Here is a 21,659-nt window from a genome sequence, read left to right as displayed (position 1 = left end):
GACCGTGTGCTATATAAGAAGAGGAGATGAATATGAATATCAATCATGATAACAAAGAATGACGGGTAAAAATAGAGGTGTGAATGTTCATTGCTTACGTCGAATCTGTGATCCTTGTGCTCAGAGGTAAACGTGCGAATGGTCTCGCAAACATAGTATCCGCATAGATGCGTTCCCCGTGGCTGCTAGTCGCACTTTACGAGAATAGAATATATATAATCAAAATAATAATCTAGCATCATAAATGTATTGAAAATAGAAGTATATCATACTACTACTTACCTGAGCCGCTCTAAAGGTCAGCTTCTCAGGAAAGTTACCGGGAGTCACGCACTTGAACCGCTTCCAAACCCTGCCCGACAAGGATAATGATTTGCTAAGTTTTTCATTAATTGATATATCAGAAAATCATCGAAAGAGACTGATAGAGCGCAAGAATGATTGAAATTACCCTTGGAGCATGTCCTGCAGGCTTTGGAACTGTTCCAAGGGTCTCGATAATGGGTCGAAGGCATCAACACAATTTGAATGTCAAACAGAATCCAATGGAAGCTGCACATGTATATATATATATATGTATGTGTGTCAGTAACTTATCAATTACACTTATAAGTGAATGGACACAACAGAGTAAAGACCCTCACCTGAAGTTGTATGGAAACAGTATGTGGTCACAGAAATTTTGATCTGTTAGAAACCTTAGAAGGTTTTCCTCCGTCTCCTTGGGTTTATCAGTTACCGTCGCTATATGTATTTTATCTGGGTCAATAAACCCAATATTTAGGATGTTCTTACTTTTACAATCCAGAATCTTCATTCTGCATAATAGAGTACAAGTTATATATAGACAATGAATTGAAATAACTAAACAAGTTATATGTAGACAACGAATTGAAAAACTTACAGACAACAGCAACTCATAAGCGATTTGTCGAGGGCGTCGCCATTATATATCGGGGCGGCCGTAGTACTCCGTGGGACACTCAGCACGATCATCGTTATCCCGTTCTTTGATTCACTTAAGTACCATTGATGCAAGTAACGCATATTTGATGGGAGATCATCTTTGCTGACCAAAGGCTCTCCCATGACAAACTATGGCTTAGGGGCTACCACAGCCTTGGGTATCATGTCGTCTTGGGAAGCCAGCAAATCTTCAACCGAGACACCACATTCAGCCGCCCACTCCTTTGCTATTTCAAAAGCTTGCCCCTGCACCGGAGGGGGAACATTCTCGGTTAACACCTTGAGGGGGTGGGATCGACTGTTTGGCCTGTTGTCCAAGCTAAGGAACGTCTGATTTTTTTCTTGCTTGTAGTTGAACTTGATTTGCTCCCACTTGCACTTGCACGTGATCTGCTCTTTTTCACTTCCTTCTGCAATGTGCGTGTATAGTCATCAGGCTTATGGTGTAAGTCATACTGTGATGGAAGGGTCATGAAGTCTTTTGCCAATGCTATTTGCTTCTCGGTGTATTCCGGGCGGGGCTCGGGTTCCTTCTTTTTCATCTGCGGATCATGATGTTCCTTTGCTATCCTGGCGTTTTCCTCGGGGGTACGATCATAAGGTTTGATAGGAAGATTAGCATGAGGTACCTTTGGGAGGGGCGACCATTTGCGCTTTGGGGGGCTCCGTCGCTTAGGAATCGTCGGCGGAGCGTTCTTGGTGGCACGCTTCCGCTTAGTATCCTGTGCGGGCGGCGGTGGAGACGGACGACCCAAGTCCGGTGGCGCTGATCGAGATGGACTCGTGTTGTGCTGGTCAACGTCATGTGGAGGGCTTGGAGGTAATGGAGGTGTAGGTGACCTGCGACGACTCGGAGGCGGTGTTGTCCTTGGGGCCGAGCCTGGAAGCTTGATGTAGTTCTTGTCCCATAGGATGACTCCACCCAATACTTCTCCGAGTGTCCTCTCATCTTCGGGTCCAGCTATGTCGAGCTCCATATCATGAAACCCCGTCATGATTTCATCCACCCCGACTTTAGCAAAGCCAGCTGGAATCTCACGACCATGCCAGCGTGCATGAGGGCCAGAAGGTAAAGCTTGTCCGACGGCCACCTTCATGGATTTGTTCTTGAATTTCTGATGGAGTTCACATGATGTTGACTCCTTGATTCCATCCACGGGGTAGCCGGGACCGCCCTCTATCATTCTTCGTGCATCGTCGGGCGGGGCCTCAGATTCAGCCACGCTGCTTTTCCGTTTAGATGGGGCACCGGTAATATCAAGTGCAGGATCTTCCTGGCGCGGTACTCCTCTAAGCTCATCAATCTGCTTCTGTTGCTCGTTAATCCTGGCAAGCAACTGGTTGAACTTGTCATTCTCCTCATCCTGCTGCCGCTTCTTTGCTCTCTCTCGGCTTCTGTAAGTGTCTTGGTCTCTGGCAAACCCAAGCCACCACGGGTAAGAAGGACCGAAGCCACGCGTTCGTCCTCCATGTTCATCATTGCCGAGGACCAGTGTGAGCAAATCTTTCTCTCTATCTGCGGTGAACTTTCTTTTTCCCTCCTTAATTTCTTTCACTATCCTTTTCCAATTCTCCCTGGGTATCCTAAGACCGTCACTGCAGATGAGGTCCCCTGTTTTTTCGTCGTACGACCCACCATGTGCAAGGAACCAATTTCTTGCTCTCAATTCCCACTCATCATGGAGTGGTTCAGGTACGATGCCTTTATCTAGCAGATCTTGCTCTTTCTTATCCCACTTTGGGATGGCAGTCTCATAGCCCCCTGGCCCCAGCTTGTAGTGATATTTCTTCTTGTCGGCATTTATCTTGTTCTTTTCTGATAATGCCTGGGCATCTTCTGACTCCTTGTACTCTTGGAATGCCTTCCAGTGATTCGCCTGCTTGGCTAGATACCCCTCAAATACTGGCACTTTCTTTGTCTTCAGATAGTTTTTTCCATAACTTCTTCTTCCAGTTACGGAACAGTTCGGTCATCTTCTTTAGAGTCCACTGCTTGACTTTGGCCCTCAGTTTGTCTGCGGCGTCTTCATTCTCACATTCTGGCAGGTTGAAATGTGACATGAGATCATTCCAAAGATTATCTTTGTACCTTTCGGCGACATAGTCACTATCGGCTGCCCCTTTGTACTTGTTCCACTCCCGAACGCTGATCGGGACGTGATCCCTAACGAGAACTCCGCATTGCTTCTTGAATGTGTCAGCAGCATTCTTAGGAAGCTTGGGTTTGCCCGTAGGCAATATCACCTCAAAGGTGTAATGCGTCCGTGCATCCAACTTTCTAGTCGGGCCTCGTTTCGTAGCTTTGCTCGATGTGGAGGCCTAAGAGGGAGAAACATTCGTCAAATGAATGTATATGTATACAATATAGAGCTATCTCCAATATTTTTCACATATTACAAGTGATTGTCGAACTTCATATGTATACCTCGCCGGACTTTATTATTTCTTCACCGGCTTCTCCATCAGTGGAGCTATCACCTTCTCCGTCATTGGACCTATCTCCTGCCCCATCGGCTTCATCTTCGTGTCGCTCGACCTCCATTCCAACGTCGGGGTTTAGATATGACGACGGAGATTCAGCTGGTTCAACGTCGGGGCCGTCTTTGATTATATCTTCGAGAAGTTCTTCTTCTTCGAGGTTCCTGCTATGTGGATCCATAGTTCTGCAAAAAATGGACTCTCTTAACCTTTGTACCAAAAAAGAATTATTCTATCAGAAACTCCGTTCCAAAACAACTTTAGTCCCGGGTCGTAAAATAAAGTAGTATTCAAATTAGCATGCATTCAGTTATAAGCAAATACATCATCTCTTTTGTCCGTACATCGTCGAATATTATCACTAATACTCCTCGAATACTATCATACATATAGCATCACTGATACATCTAGAACCGTAGCGCCCGACGGGTATCGGCGCGGGCGGTGGACACCCAAAGAGAAGGAACCATCACAGGATCATAGCTCCAGTGAGATCCCCGAAGAACCTGCCAGGTATGCTCGAACCTGCCCTCCAACGCAACCATGTAGCGACGGACGTGCTCATCCTCCTCGCTGACACGGTGACATACCACCTCCGCGGTATCCGGAAGCCTCGGCACCCTCACTGGCCCACGCGACCGCCACCAAACAAGGATCGGGTCAACGACGGGCTGGCTCCTCACCAATCTACGCCCCCGGAAGGTAGCACCTCCCAATACTAGCCGGGCGGAGCCCAGTCCCGTACAGGGCCCCTCTGATCAAGCAGGTGTCCTCCGCCGAGTCGACGACGAGGATGCCGGATAGGCATCATAAAATGAACTAAAAAAATAAACTAGTTCTATTAATTTTCTTGCTAAAAATAAACTATTAACACTTAAGCATATACAATAGCAAAATTAAACTATTAACACTTAAGCATATACAATAGCAAAATTAAGCAATAATCTAAGAAACACTATTAACACTTAAGCATATACACTATACAATATTTCTTCTTCTTGTAACCCTAAACTAATTTTTCCTCTTCTTCTATTTCTCCTCTTCTTCTACTACTTCTTCTACTTCTTCTTCTCCTTTTCTTCTACTACTTCTCCTCTTCTCTTCTTCTACTTCTCCTCTCCTCCTCTTCTAATTTTTTCTCTTCTTCTACTTCTCCTCTTCTTCTATTTTTCCTCTTCTTCTCCTCTCCTCCTCTTCTTATTCTCCTTTTTCTTCTTTTCTTCTCCTCCTCTTCTTATTTTCCTTTTTCCTAATTCTAAATATTACTAACCCTAATAATCTAGCACAAACCTAATAACAATAGGAATTAAATGACAAAAGAATCTTTTTCTTCTTTTCTTCCCTTTTTCTTCCTTTCTTCTCCTTTTTCTTCTTTTCTTCTCCTTTTTCTTCTTTTCTTCTACTGGTCGGAGTGTTGGGGAGGAGGGGGCGGGGGGCTTACCGGCCGGAGGTGTCGACGGCGCGCGGCGAGGAGGACGGCGCGCGGCGAGGAGGACGGCGGCGGCGAGGAGGACGACGGCGACGGCAGGCGGCGGCGAGCAGGACGGCGGGCAGCCTGACGGCGTCGTCGAGTTCGTCTCTGTGTCGCGCCGGGCACGAGAACGAGAGGAAGAAGAAGAGAAATGGACGATTTGGGTTGGAATTTTTCGAAGTCCAGCTTATATAGGTGGATCTTTAGTCCCGGTGCGTGGCTCGAACCGGGACTAAAGACCCCCTTTAGTCCCGGGTGGAGCCACGACCCGGGACTAAAGGCCCTTTTTCGGGCAGACCAGAAGGCGGGAAGCAGGGGGTCTTTAGTCCCGGTGCGCGGCTCCAGCTGGGACTAAAGGGGGTCTTTAGTCCCGGGGCGTGGCTCCACCCGGGACTAAAGCCCCTCCTCGCCTGCACGATAAGTTTAGTCCCACCTCGCCCAGCGAGGGGGACTAACACTTGTTTATAAGCCCCGTCGCAGCTACTCCATCGAGCTTCTCTTATAGTTTCAATTTTTTTCTATTTTCAAAATTAATTATTTTGACTATCCAAACTATTATCTATTTTGTTATTTTCAATTAAAAACTATGTTTATTAAAAATTCTTTTTGCATATTTGAGAATTTGACAAAACTATGATAATGAAAAGTGTTTGAAATTGAATAAAGAATTCAAAACTATTTTCTATTTTCAAAATTAATTATTTTGACTATCCAAACTATTATCTATTTTGTTATTTTCAATTAAAAACTATGTTTATTAAAAATTCTTTTTGCATATTTGAGAATTTGACAAAATTATGATAATGAAAAGTGTTTGAAATTGAATAAATAATTCAAAACTATTTTCTATTTTCAAAAGTAATTATTTTTACTATCCAAACTATTAACTATTTTGTTATTTTCAATCAAAAACTATGTTCATTAAAATTCTTTTTGCATATTTGAGACTTTGACAAAACTATGATAATGAAAAGTGTTTGAAAATGAATAAATAATTCAAAACTATTTTCTATTTTCAAAAGTAATTATTTTGACTATCCAAACTATTAACTATTTTGTTATTTTCAATTAAAAACTATGTTTATTAAAATTCTTTTTGCATATTTGAGAATTTGACGAAACTATGATAATGAAAAGTGTTTGAAATTGAATAAATAATGCAAAACTATTTTCTGTTTTCAAAAGTAATTATTTTGACTATCCAAACTATTAACTATTTTGCTATTTTCAATTAAAAACTATGTTTATTAAAATTCTTTTTGCATATTTGAGAATTTGACAAAACTATGATAATGAAAAGTGTTTGAAATTGAATAAATAATGCAAAACTATTTTCAATTTTCAAAAGTAATTATTTTGACTACCCTAACTATTAACTTATTTTTTTTGAGCTAGTTGACCCTGAAATTGAAAAGCACTACAAATAAACTATGAAAATGTTGAAAGTTGGCATGCTATCATCATTTCACCCACATAGCATGTGTTAAAAAGTTGAGAGGCTATGACAAAAACTGGATGCACTTCGTGTACAAAACGGACAATCTCTCTCGAAGTATCAGGGTTTCGAACGAGAACTCATCTCTTACAAAGGGATTTCATTTTTTTGAACTTATTTGAACTCCATACTTTTTGTGTGTTCAAAATGCACCATTCAAAGGCACATCACAAAATTTCAACAATTTCTGACTTCATTTGGTATTCTTCGTGCATTTACTTATTTTTTTTGAGCTAGTTGACCCTGAAACTGAAAAGCACTACAAATGAACTCTGAAAATGTTGAAAGTTGGTATGCTATCATCATTTCATCCACATAGCACGTGTTAAAAATTTGAGAGGGCTACAACAAAAACTGGATGAACTTCGTGTACAAAACGGACAATCTCTCTCGAAGTATCAAGTTTCGAACGAGAACTCATCTCTTACAAAGGGATTTCATTTTTTTGAACTTATTTGAACTCCATACTTTTTGTGTGTTCAAAATGCACCATTCAAAGGCACATCACAAAATTTCAACAATTTCTGACTTCATTTGGTATTCTTCGTGCATTTACTTATTGTTTTTGAGCTAGTTGACCCTGAAATTGAAAAGCACTACAAATGAACTCTGAAAATGTTGAAAGTTGGCATGCTATCATCATTTCACCCACATAGCATGTGTTAAAAAGTTGAGAGGGCTAGGACAAAAACTGGATGCACTTCGTGTACAAAACGGACAATCTCTCTCGAAGTATCAGGGTTTCGAACGAGAACTCATCTCTTACAAAGGGATTTCATTTTTTTGAACTTATTTGAACTCCATACTTTTTGTGTGTTCAAAATGCACCATTCAAAGGCACATCACAAAATTTCAACAATTTGTGACTTCATTTGGTATTCTTCGTGCATTTACTTATTTTTTTTGAGCTAGTTGACCCTGAAATTGAAAAGCACTACAAATGAACTCTGAAAATGTTGAAAGTTGGCATGCTATCATCATTTCACCCACATAGCATGTGTTAAAAAGTTGAGAGGGCTATGACAAAAACTAGATGCACTTCGTGTACAAAACGGACAATCTCTCTCGAAGTATGAGGGTTTCGAACGAGAACTCATCTCTTACAAAGGGATTTCATTTTTTGAACTTATTTGAACTCCATACATTTTGTGTGTTCAAAATGCACCATTGAAAGGCACATCACAAAATTTCAACAATTTCTGACTTCATTTGGTATTCTTCGTGCATTTACTTTTTTTTGAGCTAGTTGACCCTGAAATTGAAAAGCACTACAAATGAATTCTGAAAATGTTGAAAGTTGGCATGCTATCATCATTTCACCCACATAGCATGTGTTAAAAAGTTGAGAGGGCTACGACAAAAACTGGATGCACTTCGTGTACAAAACGGACAATCTCTCGAAGTATCAACGTTTCGAACGAGAACTCATCTCTTACAAAGGGATTTCATTTTTTTGAACTTCTTTCAACTCCATACTTTTTGTGTGTTCAAAATGCACCATTCAAAAGCACATCACGAAATTTCAACAATTTCTGACTTCATTTGGTATTCTTCGTGCATTTACTTATTTTTTTTTGAGCTAGTTGACCCTGAAATTGAAAAGCACTACAAATGAACTCTGAAAATGTTTAAAGTTGGCATGCTATCATCATTTCACCCACATAGCATGTGTTAAAAAGTTGAGAGGGCTACGACAAAAATTGGATGCACTTCGTGTACAAAGTGGACAATCTCTCTCGAAGTATCAGCGTTTCGAACGAGAACTCATCTCTTACAAAGGGATTTCATTTTTTGAACTTATTTGAACTCCAAACTTTTTGTGTGTTTAAAATGCACCATTCAAAGGCGCATCACAAAATTTCAACAATTTCTGACTTCATTTGGTATTCTTCGTGCATTTACTTATTTTTTTTGAGCTAGTTGACCCTGAAATTGAAAAACACTACAAATGAACTCTAAAAATGTTGAAAGTTGGCATGCTATCATCATTTCACCCAGGGTTACGTTAAAAACTGGATGCACTTTGTGTACAAAATGGACAATCTCTTTGGAAGTAGAAGTGACCCCCACAATAAGAGACGACATTCTTCTTCTCTCATATATGGTGGACACTAGCTCACCTGATTTGTCAACCGTCGATGATGGTCGCTACTCCTAATTCCCCTAGTGCATAACCAATATCTAGCACAAGGAGAAGAAGGAGAAACGACCCCCCACAGCAACAGTCGACATTCTTCTTCTCTCATGTATGGTGGACACTCCCTCACCTGATTTTTCGACCGTCGATGATGGTCGCTACTCCTTCTTCCCCTAGTGCATAACAAATATCTAGCACAAAGAGAAGAAGGGAAGCAACCCCCACAACAACAGTCGGCATTCTTCTTCTCTCATGTATGGTGGACACTCCCTCACTTGATTTTTTGACCGTCGATGATGGTCACTATTCCTTCTTTCCCTAATGCATAACAAATATCTAGCACAAGGAGAAGAAGGAAAAGCGACCCCCACAACAAAAGTGGTTCCGCGGCATGCCACGTGGTTCCGGTGCACGCCACGTGGGACTAATGGTCTTTCATTTTTAAATGACTGTTTTAATCAAAAACAGATCTGTTACGAAAGGGATTTCATTTTTTGAACTTATTTGAACTGAAGACTTTTTGTATATATATGTGGTCGAAATGCATGATACCATGAAGTTAGAAAGGGCTAAACCATTCAAAAGTAGCAAATGAAGTTAGAAAGGGCTAAACCATTCAAATTTGGAAACTATAATGGCACAAACAGAAACTAGACATATATAAATTGGTCCAAGCAGTACATGATACTAGTCCAAACAGTACATAATAATAGCTATCATAGATTTATATACAAGTGTTCGACGTTGAGAACACTACTCGTCTGAATCGTCTGAATCAGAATGTCCACCTTCCTTGAGGTGACGCTGGCCATAGTTGACGACTCGAATCTTGCGGTACAACTCGTATGAAACGTATGCATCTTTTGCTGCATACTCAATGTTGATACGATCAAGTGGGGCCTTCTCCCAAAGTTTGTGCTGAGACTTTGGGAAACTGGTCTTCATATCACCATATTCCTCATCGATCAAGGCAACTGCCATATGAGCCATCGAAGTCCTGACATGTCGAAGCCTGAATACCGTTTGGAGATCAATGAGGCAACCAGTTGGTATCTCAATACCGAAGTTATACCTCATCTTCAGCTTGTCGTTCCTTATGTCAACGGTAGCAAAAGTGATGCCGCTGCGAAGGAAGTCCATGAGTTCTAGACAATGCTTGTCACTACTGCAACAGAAACAAATTAAAATGAACAAATGTTACATACTGCTGCAATAAGGAAACATGTTTCACTACAACTAAAGAGAAAATTATCTTTAGGATTCAAATAGAACATATGCAATGGAACCTAGAGAGATCACTATAGCTATCCAATGGAACCTAGAGAGATCACTAGCTATATGCAATTTTCATGACTATGACATATCATATTGCTATCCAATGGAACCTAGAGAGATCACTAGCTATATGCAATTTTCATAACCTTGGATCAAAGAACACCGCATAAAATTGTATCACTACAACTATGATTTCAATGGAACATATTGAACCAATCAGATTTTTCAGATTGTGGAACACTATTCCAATCAGATTGTGTTCCCTTCAACTAATCAAAATTGTTTCACTACAACTATTTGAAGCGAACCAACTATGATTCCAATGGAACATATTAAACACTAGTTGATTCTAATACGATTTTTCAGATTATGGAACACTATTCCAATCAGATTGTGTTCCCCTTCAACTAATCAAAATTGTTTCACTACAACTATTTGAAGGGAACCAACTATGATTCCAATGGAACATATTAAACACTAGTTGATTCTAATACGATTTTTCAGATTATGGAACACTATTCCAATTAGATTGTGTTCCCCTTCAACTAATCAAAATTGTTTCACTACAACTATTTGAAGGGAACCAACTATGATTGAAACAAATAAACTTACAATGTCATTATCTTGGATCAAAGAAAGCCTCAAAACTTACCTCGCCCATTGGAAGATCAAGACATGGTGTGCGAAGCATAGTTGGATGACGGCAACACCGCGTTGATCGGCCGTGTACTCCAGATCAAGCCCCAAGAACTTCTAATGATCCATTGCGGCGTCAAGCCATCGTTCCTTCAACTGTTCAAGAAAAAACGGCACCTCCCTGCTCTCGTTCGTGTACACGACATCGAGCATGGTCATGCCATGTGCGAGCACCTTTTGAAAGCGAGTTGGCATGGTGGAAGAAGAGAAGGGAAGAAGAGAGGAGAAGAACAGAGAGGGAGAGCGAGAGAGAAGAAGAAACAGAGAAATGGCGACTCTACTTCGGTTCGTGCTTTTCATCGCCCGAAACGACGCGGGATGCAAACCGTTTGGGCCTTTAGTCCCGGGTTGAGCCACCAACCGGGACTAAAGGGGGATACGAACGGTTGCCACCACTACGACAGACCACGTGTTAGGCCTTTAGTCCCGGGTTGAGCCACCAACCGGGACTAAAGGGGGATACGAACGGTTGCCACCACCATTGCCCACCGCGTAGCCCTTTAGTCCCGGTTTAGGACACGAACCGGGACTAAAGGCTCCTTACGGGCCGGGACTAAAGCCTTGAGGAAGGCATTGAGAATTGCGGCGACGTGGCCGGGCCTTTAGTCTCGGCCGAGAGGCAGGCCGGGACTAAAGGGTCCCGGCCAAAGACCCGTTTTCCACTAATGGGCGGCGCGCAAGCTCGAGAAGCATTTCCTTGGGATGGAACACCAGCACATTCCTCGCAGCAACAATCAGTAAGCTGATGACATCGTCAAGAGGGCATCCGAGACGAGCCACAAGGCCCCAACATCTTCGAGGAGCGGCTCATGAAGCCATCTGCCAGGGCACCTCAAGAGGAGCTGCCTCCCGCGCCATGGCACCTCAAGAGGAGCTGTTCCCTACTGCATGATGGATGCCGATCGAGCTCCACCGCAGGTGACCCAATGAAGTGAGATTTTTTTTCTTGCTCTTTTAAAAAGACTTTCCTATCCTTTTTTAGATGTATGTGATAATAGTAAGATAAAGGTGGGATATTTTTCTATTTTTTTTGTGTTTCTCTCAAGCGGGCTGCAAAAAATTTTAATAGTAAGATGAAGGGTTCGAGGAATGCTACTTTGATGCAATACTAATTAATTCTACATAAGAAAAACAGACACAAGGGTAGTAAAAGAATCATTTTGTTTGAGAGCAAACTGTACAAAACTAAGCAAGAGGTAGAAGAACAAGCTTGAGCATGTACTGTACTGCTACATCCAGAAGGCTTGAAAATGAAAAGTATGACGATAGCTGGGTGCCTTGTAGAAGCGAGCAGGCCGGTGATCCATGGTCCTGAGCTCCCCGTCCTCGCCATACTTGACACCGAATGTGGTGAGGCGGAGCACATAGTTTGTCTTGTCGGCGGCTCCCTCAACCTCTACCTTAGGTCGGAGGCGCTCCACGAGACAGTACCTGCCACGCTCCACCATGTGAATGATCGATCTTGGCGTCCACTTGTCTCCATTGTGGGTTCTAGAAAAAAAGCTTCTCCTTCTCCTTGACGACTTTCCACTTGGGCGGCTCCCAGCCAGACATGACTGAGCATGCACAAAGGTACCTACCACGGAGTCCAACCCATGCGCCCAACACATGGTCATAGTGGGCGTGGCCACTGGACGGCAACACCCAGTCACCACGACGACGCTTCCACTGGCCACCACCTCGTGTGCCGTAGGAATATGTGCCACGGTCTTTAAGCCTACATCTTCCATACCAGCCGCTATGCCCGTATGCATGCGGACACGAAGATGGTGCCCGTCCGCGACGTGGGCGGTGATGCTGCCGGCAAAAAACGGCAACTCAGGAGGGTAGTCCGTCCAGCTCCAGGACAAGTGCGGGGAGTTGGGCAAGGGTCGCCACGGCCAGTCCCTTTCATCATCCTTGGGATCATCGGCGGCCAGGCAGTGGAGGCCTCCGGGGAAATAGTGCTCGCCATCATCGTGGAAGTGGTTGTCCGTGTCTGATTCAAACACGTATAGTCGCTTGTTCCCGACGGCTATGGCCACGTCGTAAGCCCGCCCCACAGGCACAGGCGGGCAAAGCTTCGACATGCTGCTAAACTTAGCATCAGTTTTGGTGTCCAAGGTGAGGGTGGCGCCGGGACATGTGGCAATGATGTGGCTGCCAAGGGCGGCAAACTGCACATACGGCCCGACTCCCGAGGTCCCCAAGTGGATGGTGGGTGGTTCGGCGAGGCGGCGCGGGATGTCAGCGGAGCCGCCGCCGCCGGCGTTCAGGAGGTCATCGTCACTGTCTATGTCCTCCAGCTTGTTTGTGGACGCTGTAGCCCTTCTCCTGGTCATCAAGAACCAGGTACAGATGCCGCTTTTGTGCTCAACATGCGAACCCGACTTCCCGGCTCATGAAACACGTAGATTGGTCCTTGTTTCCAATTCCAAGCTACCGTGTGTACCATCGGAGATCGGGAGGAAGAGGAGGTCCCGACGATCTGAGTAACGCGTCGTAGATGGTCAGAAAGAGACGCCGACCGCTGCCAAATTGCACGTCATGCCGCTGACAACATCGCCGCCGGAGATGGAGATCCCGATGGAGGTCGCCGCGTGTGTACGAGGAAAGCCAAAATCCTAAACCTATAAATCGGCCTCATCTGGGCTGACCTTATAAGGGGTGTGCTAGAGATGCTCTAATAGTGGTGACGGACCTTATCCGGGCTGACCTTAAATTCGTCAATCCGGACTGACCTTAATTTCGCCAATTAAAAACCGAATTCGGTTGCGGCCGAGGAGAAATTGTATAAAAAACTATAAATTTTACAAAAAGTGTTTCATGCGAGAAATGGACAAGAATAGTAGGGAGGAGTGCGGATGATCATTCATCATATATACATATAGAGATGATTCATAATACATATAACAGAGGACAAAGCATGGACCCCCTAACCTAAGCTGACCAAAATGGGGCTCGCCCGAGCCCTACAAGTGTGGCAGCGAAGCTCCGCCAGAGGAGCCGGACACTCGTCGTCGGAGGTGAGGTCGATGTGCATGGCCTCGGAGGTGAGTTGAGATCTTTTGATGGACTTGCCAATGGTTGAAAAGCCGGTTCCGACTATCCTTATGAACTGTGATAATCAGACAACTATTGCTAAAGTAAAGAGTTCAAAGCACAACTAAAGTCCAACAAACATGTAAGAATGAGATTGAAAGCTGCCATACGTTTAAAAAACTACGGAGTGATAACATTGGAATAACATCCAAACGGCTAAGAATCTGGCAGATCCCTTTACTAAAGGGCTATCACGTGTTGTGATATATAGTGAATCGAGGGAAATGGGTATGAGACCCACATGAGTTGCCATGACAGTAACCCAACCTATGTGATCGGAGATCCCGTGAAGTAGGACCTGGAAAAACAAGCCAAGCCAATGGTGAACTGAGGAGAGTAACTTTACTAACCCAGTCCGTTGGAGATGCAATACTCTCGGATGTTGTATGGTAGGATCACTACTGCCTTAATGTATTCCAACGCTTATTTATAAGCAAGATGTTGTCCTACATAGCATCTTTGGAGGAACAAGCTTGTATGAGCCTAATTGCTGGTCACAGTCTATGAGATTGGGATAATCTCTAGTAAACTCATGATTAGGCCAGGAGTGCGACTAATATGCTCCACCCGAGGGGTCATCCTTCGGCAACCTAGTACTAGTAAGACATGTGGTGAAACTTCTTTACGCCAAATTGACAATTCAAGGCATAGTCCATTGTTCAATTGTGAAGGAGTGTGTCTAAGTGTTCTAGGTTAAGCTCAACCTTAACAGGTCTTCACTAAAATGTTGGTATATCAAAACACTAATATGAATAGATGACAAAATGCACCATTAAGATCTGGTGGGGGATTGTTCAAATGTGAGATGGGACTAGAGCCCATATGACAATTTCAGAAAAAATTCGAAGGGCCCATGTAGGTGGGCGTGACAAGGAATGGTGGAAAGTTTAGTCCCACCTTGTTAGTGGAGAAGGAGTTGTACCTTCTTATAAGGGTTTCTCTTCCAAATGTTATTGGAGCTTGAGAAGAGAAGAGGCCCTCGCGTACTCCTCCTCCACCACTCGCCTCGTCACGACGTGGGATTGAGCCGAGTCGAGCTCATGCCTACATGCTTATTTTTACTGGTCAGAAATGGAGAATATGTAATGGGTGTGCCACAATCTGAGACGCGGACATGGGTCTAGCCCACGTCTCTCCACCCGGACGCACCAATATATGCGAGGTCTCGGTCAGCCCTAGCCGCCACGAACAGAACACATCTGCTCCTTGCGAACTTGTTCCTTTTGCTGTTGCTGTCGCCGGCGACTTCATTCTGTTCACCACATACACGGTCGACGAGAGAGCAGACCTCCAAAACCCCGCCTCTCCTGATTCTATAGGAGAGGGGCGATTAGGTTTTTGGGGACCGACTACGCGACTGCTCGTCTCCGTTCGACTGCTTCCTCTACGTCCGCGTCACCTTCGTCATCGTCATGTCTTCGCCAACCAACGCCGACCGTCTCACCGTCGAAAAGGTCGAAGTCGACAAAAAGGCGGCCGAGGAGGCTGCTGTCACCACTGCTGCGACTACGACCAACTGGTCTATTGAAGGGTATAACAGGTTTATCCCGCTCCCGTTTATTCCTGTTTTAGTCGTACTTATGATCTATGTAGATGTTTTTACTATCTGTCTAGTACGAATATGATCAAATATCAGCATGAGTTTACTACTGTTTACATTATGCTCATGATATATTCTTGGATTAATAAACTCGAAAAATTGCCTATTTATTCAACAACAACTCCATGGCATTGCACAAATTTACTCCTAGCGATATAACAGTATGTGATTCAATGTATGAATTGAGTCACCTATAACAATTAGAAATCAGATTTTCGTCACTCTGGATAATTGTAGTTCTTTTCAGAACAGTCAGAGCAATTGTAATTTGCTTACAAGAACCCCCTACTTCCATAGATCATGTCCTTCATCGCCTCTGCCTTGCGCTTCTTCTCCACCGGCCGAGCGGGGAAATGCACGTGCATATGCCAACGATCTATCTTGCTCACCTGCTGGCTTGCAAATACCTACTGGTACCAACAACTTGCTTGTGAATAACGCAGACAGCAGCTAGTACTCTGTCTGCCAACAATTGAGTCCAAATATCTTGTGCGTGCATGATGAGTGGATGCATGCATAATTGATTGATCGAGTCATTCATTCATCTGGCGATAATTATTGGGGTGCTATACTAGTACGTGTACTGTAGTTGACAGAAATAGGTCGACTTGAGGCGCGGTATCCCGATCGATTGCTCAATCAACAAGTGGTCACATTAACTAGTGTACATCGTTGAGCTCAAGATGGATGTACATCGTTGAGCGATCCATATGCGATATGCAGCGGAAAGAATAGAGTATATGCTTTGTGCGCTGATGGGTGCCGTCCATCCCACTCCGAGTGCACATCAAGTGTTCGCAGTGAGTTAATTATACAAAACAACCACATTTACAACAAGTTTTGCAAAAAAAATCATCTAGTTGTTAATATGTTTTTACAAAAAAACTCCATGTTTTCAGTAAGCTTTTTGCGCAAAACTGGGACCGGAGGATTGGCCCGTTTGCTCACTATTAGTGACTTGATGGTTTTCTATAAATATAAACCTAACTGTAAATATGTGTAAATATGGTACTCCCGCCGTTTCAAATTAAATGAATCAACTTTATACTGACTTTGCATTAAAGTTAGTAAAAAGTTAAGTATTTTGGACAGAGGGAGTAGTTTTGTGCAATTAATTTGTTGGTAGCATTATATATACCCCTTGCTTCTTATCTTGATTACATACTCACTCTCCTGTCCCACTAGCTCGCCAGCCGCTTCTCTTAATCGTTTCGTCTCCAGCCGGTTGGTCCATCTAGTGCTCGCTACCAAACCACCAGTCACTGCTCGCCGGCCCATCAAACAATCCCTAGTACGACAAAGTTAGTTATTGACGATCGAGATGGACGCCGGCGGGGAGCACTTTGTCCTAGTGCACGGCACCGGCCACGGTGCCTGGTGCTGGTCCAAGCTCGTGCCCATGCTCCAGGGCTCCGGCCACCGTGTCACCTGCATCGACCTCGCCGGATCAGGTGCCAGCCCCGTCGACCCCGGCTCAGTCCGGTCGTTCGACGAGTACACCCTGCCGCTCGTCGACTTCCTGTCCGCTCGGCCGGCCGGCGAAAAGGTGACGACAGTCCACATCCCCTCGCCTGAAACTGGATGCTTGCGTGCATGCATCAGTTTTTTCGTTTACTCATGCCTACTTTAAAAGTTTACTTTTGCTTCGGTACACCCCTTTCTCATAAGGGCACTGCTACGCGTCCTTCGGTAGATGTTTAGTAAACGTCCGCCACCAAGATATCCGTCAGATCTCCGTACGCAGCTGTCCGATCTCAATAGTGGCACAAGCTTAGTCGCTTCCTGAAACAATATGACAGTTGCAAAAATAACCGTCCGATCTTTCTTCCCGTGTGCGTGCCAAATCATTTTTTTTAAACAAGATCTATGTTTCTGATACAAGAACGCTGCTGCAGAAATGGTAGCCATAGGATCGCGAGCTCGACAACCGTCTGATCTTCTTCACGTATGTGTGCCAAACCGTATTTTTCTTTGAAACAAGAGCTATGTTTTTTAAACAAGAACGCTGCTGCAAGAAAAAAATCTACAATCGTGCGGCAGAGTGGCGTCTTTCACCACCGCAATAAAGTTGTTGTTGTAGAAAATATTTTGCAGCATAGGTCTTGTTGCAGAAACTTTGCAACACATCTCTTGTTGTAGAAATCTGGCTTGAAATCCTCGTCGTCATTGTCCTCCCAGCCGCATGAGTCTCCGCCGCTGCAAACTCTCTTTTTCTAAAATAAATGCTCAATTGCAGAAAAACGTGGACATAAAATTGCTCACCATCGTACAATCAAAAGCCAATCCAACGGACGTGGAGGTGACGGACGTCCGCACGCGATCGGCCGGCTGAAGGTAAGAGTTTTCCTTCCCATAAAACGTATAAAGGAAAACGTTTTAGTTTAAGCATGTAATTTGTGAACTTGTAAGGCAGTTAGGTCGGCTGGTTTGAAGACTTTCTCCTTCGTTAGCAGGTTAGCTAATTGATAGCTCTGCTTAGTTTATGCTATTTAACGTGATATATGGAATGAAAATATATGTTTTTATTTTTCAAACTCTAAGGAAACCAATTTCTATGACTTCAAACGGGCTGGTGTAGCTTCATAACAAGGCTGTTTGTCAATTCCGTCAAAATAAGAAATTGTGTACTTTTTGGAAATCATAATATAGGAAAACAAGGTGTGGTCTTCTGTAAGGTTTATGGACAAATTAGAAATATAGCGTGAAAGAAGTTTACTCAAAATAATAAGGGAATCTGGTGATACTATTGGTACTATTTCCTTTGTCTCGGTATATAGGTCATCTTATAGGAGGAGTAGCTAGTACAATAATAACAAAATTAATGGTAACATATTTATTTGCTCAGGTGATTTTAGTTGGGCATAGCGCAGGAGGGCTAAGTGTGACCCATGCGACGCACTTATTCAGCCACAGAATTAAGCTGGCAATCTTCATAGCAGCAACCATGCTCCCACTTGGCTACCAGACGCAACAAGACATGAAAGATGTGACTGCTTCAACTGTCTTATCATAAGCTGAATTAAACTCTTGTTACACTATTACTTGTTCCTTTCAACAATTGAGCTCAGCTGAAATATAATATAACAGGGCGCACCTGATTTAACCGAGTTTGGGGACGTCTATGAGCTAGCATTTGGTCTTGGAATGGATCACCCACCAACGAGTGTAGCACTGCAGACAAAGTACCAGCGCATGATCCTGTCCCAGGAAAGTCCCCCAGAGGTTGGTTAATGGAATCACCGCGCTGAATCATGTTGATGGTATGCCATGCTCACCACACCTATAACTTTAAAATGTTTGTTCAGGACTCTGAGCTTGCCTCCGCCCTACTCCGTCCATGGCCTGCCGCCTTGAGTGAAGCCAGGTTTGGGACAGACTGGAGAGCGATCGACCGGGTGCGGCGCGTGTACATAACGACGGCAAAGGATCGCATGATGAAGCCGGAGCAGCAGGAGGCCATGATTCGCCGGTGGCCACCGAGCAAGGTTGTGGCCATGGACACCGACCACAGCCCCTTCTTCTCCCAACCGGAGCGTCTCTTTCAGCTCATCGTCCAGTCACTGTGAAGCCTTGCACACCACGCAATGAATGCACGATCTGGGTGCTCCTGCTTTTGTTGTTGTTGGCTTTTGAACGTGCGTATGCAGCCGTACAGGCATGCTTACGCGATTCTTGCTTCGACCGGCTACTTGACGGAACTTGCGTAACTAGCGACACGAATAAAACTGATCGATGGATTTGATGGCTAAAGGCCAGTTTAGTGTCTTTGCTTTGTATTGCTTTTTGTTTTTCTGGTGTTACAATCAACACCCCTAGGGTGTCTTTTATACACGTCCACAAGGGACTATGAAAATAGACTAGGACTAGGAATCCTAATACTACTAGGACTCGGTTTGGCTTTCTTTCCTAATCCTAAAGAAACAACATGATTAACTTCTACATTCACCTCCTTAATCTTGTTGCTTGCCTTCACTTCTTGCACTCCGACTTTCCTCCTCATCTCGATGAACTTCTGTCGACCAAGGGACTTGGTGAAAATATCGGCAAGTTGGTCTTTCGTGTTCACATGTTGAACCTCGATCAACCCTTCTTCAATGCACTCCCGGATATGGTGGAACTGGGTATCTATGTGCTTGCTCCTTTCGTGATGAACCGGGTTTTTGCACAACGAGATTGCAACTTGGTTATCGATCTTTAGTGACACCTTCTGCACCTCCCGCTTTGCAAGAATAGCTAGGAGTCTTCTCAGCCACACTGCTTGACAAGCCGCCGTGCTTGCCGCTATGTATTCTGCCTCGCATGAAGACAGTGCCACCACCTTTTGCTTCTGAGAATTCCAATTAATCGGATTCGAGTCAAGGTAGAAAACCATAACCGTTGTCCTCTTTCGGTCATCAACAGTTGTATATATTCTCCGCTTGTTCAATCTTCTTCTCTCTTTTTTGAGTGGTAGTCTTCAATCTTCTCTTGTGATGATTCTCCAGCCGAGTAGCCTCATTTTTCGTATACTTTGAGCAGCACCATAGCTGTTTCCCTATGGATTCTAGCATTTGACATTGCTTCTAGCAAGTGTTTAGGCAATAGTACAGTACAAACAGTGTGTTAACTTCGACTAGTAGTCTACCATTGTGTTCCTTGAAGTGACCAGTGTACTATTGTTTTCCTTGAAGTGACTGCAAACTCAGCATGCACCTCAAAATTTGGGTCAATGCATATCATGTTGCTTGTGGAATTTGAACATCCCCTTTAGTATCCACTGAAAGCAAAATATGGGTAAAAATAGAGAAATTAGCTAGAAAATATTACGATAATCAGAAACATCTCGCCATCAATTTAACGCACATTAAAACAACAACCATTAGATTACGATAATATCTATTTTCCATTTAAATTATAAAAAATTACCCACCAATGTCATTATAAGAAAAAAAAATCATCAGCATTAGGTTGCCATGATACACGTCTCCTTTCTTCCCATCTACTTCCTCCGTTCTAAAATAAGTGACTTAAAAATGACTCAGTTTTGTACTAACTTTAGTACAAAATAGAGTTAATTTTAAGTCACTTATTTTGGGATGGAGGGAGTAATAATCTAACAAAAAGGAGATGGAGCTTTTCCCTAAAAGGAAGAAGACTACTAACTTTATCCGCAGCTGTTTGTCAAACCATCCTACAAGGAAGAAGGATCATACTTGGAAGAAATCGGACACGTGAACAATCAAGATCAACGTTGACGCCTTATTCTGTGCAGAAACCCGTACGGGCGCATTGTGGGGCAGTAGCCAAGGATCATGTGGGTAACTTCATTGCTGCAACAACCTGAGTGTTATCGCATATGTCCTCGGCTGACTCGGCCGAGATCAGTGCTATCCATCGCGGGGTTCTACTTGCATCTAATATTGGCTGCACTAAGGTTACCCTGGAGAGTGATAGTATGAATGCTCTAATGGTAATGAAAAGGCCAGAGGTATATATGGGACCTGATGTTACTACTATCACTGAGGCCACTATTTTATCATTGGAGTTTTCATAGATTTTCTTCTTACACTGCAATAGAGATGTAAACCTAGTTATAGATAGCCTAGCTAAGTACTGTTTTAGTACTCATTTATCAGAGTCTTGGGGAGAAGATTCTCCTGATTTCATTCTTCCTCACATTGTAAACGATATGACTATTATTTGAGGAATAAAATCTGAATTGTTTAAAAAAAAGAGGAGATCGTCTCCTTGTTTCTCATCTACTAAGAAAAGGAGATCCACGATCCATGTCTCCTTCTTTCCCAACTACAAAAGGAGATGGTGATTTCCTCAACTCCCACACTCTTATTCGACAATGAAGACGAACAAGGCCTTGATCTCCATTTGCCTGATGCGATCTACCTGATGCAAGTACAGAGATGCTCATGTCTCGAGGGGTCATGTCTTTGATCGCGATTTTGAAGCCCAGTGTGGCCCCAGGCTACCTATATCAGCAGATCACGTCGATGGCCGATGGGATCCCACGCTACATGCAGATGGGTCAATAGCTCATGTGCGACACATTTGACGCGGAATGGAAGCAGTGCGACGTTGTTGATCAAAATTGCTCTGGTATGACATCTTTGAAGCAAACAATAGCTGTAATGCGACATGGCTCTGTTTAACCATGAAATGCAAAACTCAAGGGGTTAAGTTATGACAAGCGGGACCCACCAGTTATCCACATCAACATGAGACCCACCACTTACTCGCATGTGTGCGGGACCCACAACTTATCCACATAAGCATGGCCGTGCTCATCAGCGTGCCCGGACCCGAGCCAGCCCATCCCCCCCCCCCCATTGCTTGCCCTTCCTCCTTTCCCCCACCTTCTTCTTCCTCTTCTCCGGCGAGGAAGCGCGTCGCCGGCGAGTGATGTCTAGTTCGAGCTCGGCCTCCCGCCAATGGAGGAAGTACGGTCCAGTGCCGCTAACAAGATGCT

The 21,659-nt window shown here is 43.8% G+C and overlaps 1 protein-coding gene across 1 annotated transcript; it reads left to right on the top strand.

Annotated features, from left to right (window-relative positions):
* Nucleotides 1-13,451: 13,451 nt before the first annotated feature.
* On the top strand, nt 13,452-18,765 carry LOC123399636 (methylesterase 17-like). The gene is made up of 5 exons (XM_045094030.1): nt 13,452-13,475; nt 16,539-16,745; nt 18,045-18,185; nt 18,287-18,421; nt 18,505-18,765. The coding sequence occupies exons 1-5, from the start codon at nt 13,452-13,454 to the stop codon at nt 18,763-18,765; spliced, it is 768 nt and encodes a 255-aa protein (XP_044949965.1).
* Nucleotides 18,766-21,659: the final 2,894 nt, after the last annotated feature.

Source organism: Hordeum vulgare, chromosome 5H (assembly GCF_904849725.1).
Source record: "Hordeum vulgare subsp. vulgare chromosome 5H, MorexV3_pseudomolecules_assembly, whole genome shotgun sequence".
Lineage (NCBI taxonomy): Eukaryota > Viridiplantae > Streptophyta > Magnoliopsida > Poales > Poaceae > Hordeum > Hordeum vulgare.
This window is presented reverse-complemented; position numbering and strand designations above follow the sequence as displayed.

Bases quoted from the DNA above. Each gene is read 5' to 3' on its own strand.
- LOC123399636 (XM_045094030.1), top strand. From the start codon at position 13,452: ATGGGGCTCGCCCGAGCCCTACAA. The intron at 13,476-16,538 runs GTGTGGCAGCGA...GCCGGCGGGGAG, and splicing joins GGCTCGCCCGAGCCCTACAA to CACTTTGTCCTAGTGCACGG. The intron at 18,422-18,504 runs GTTGGTTAATGG...ATGTTTGTTCAG, and splicing joins CCCAGGAAAGTCCCCCAGAG to GACTCTGAGCTTGCCTCCGC.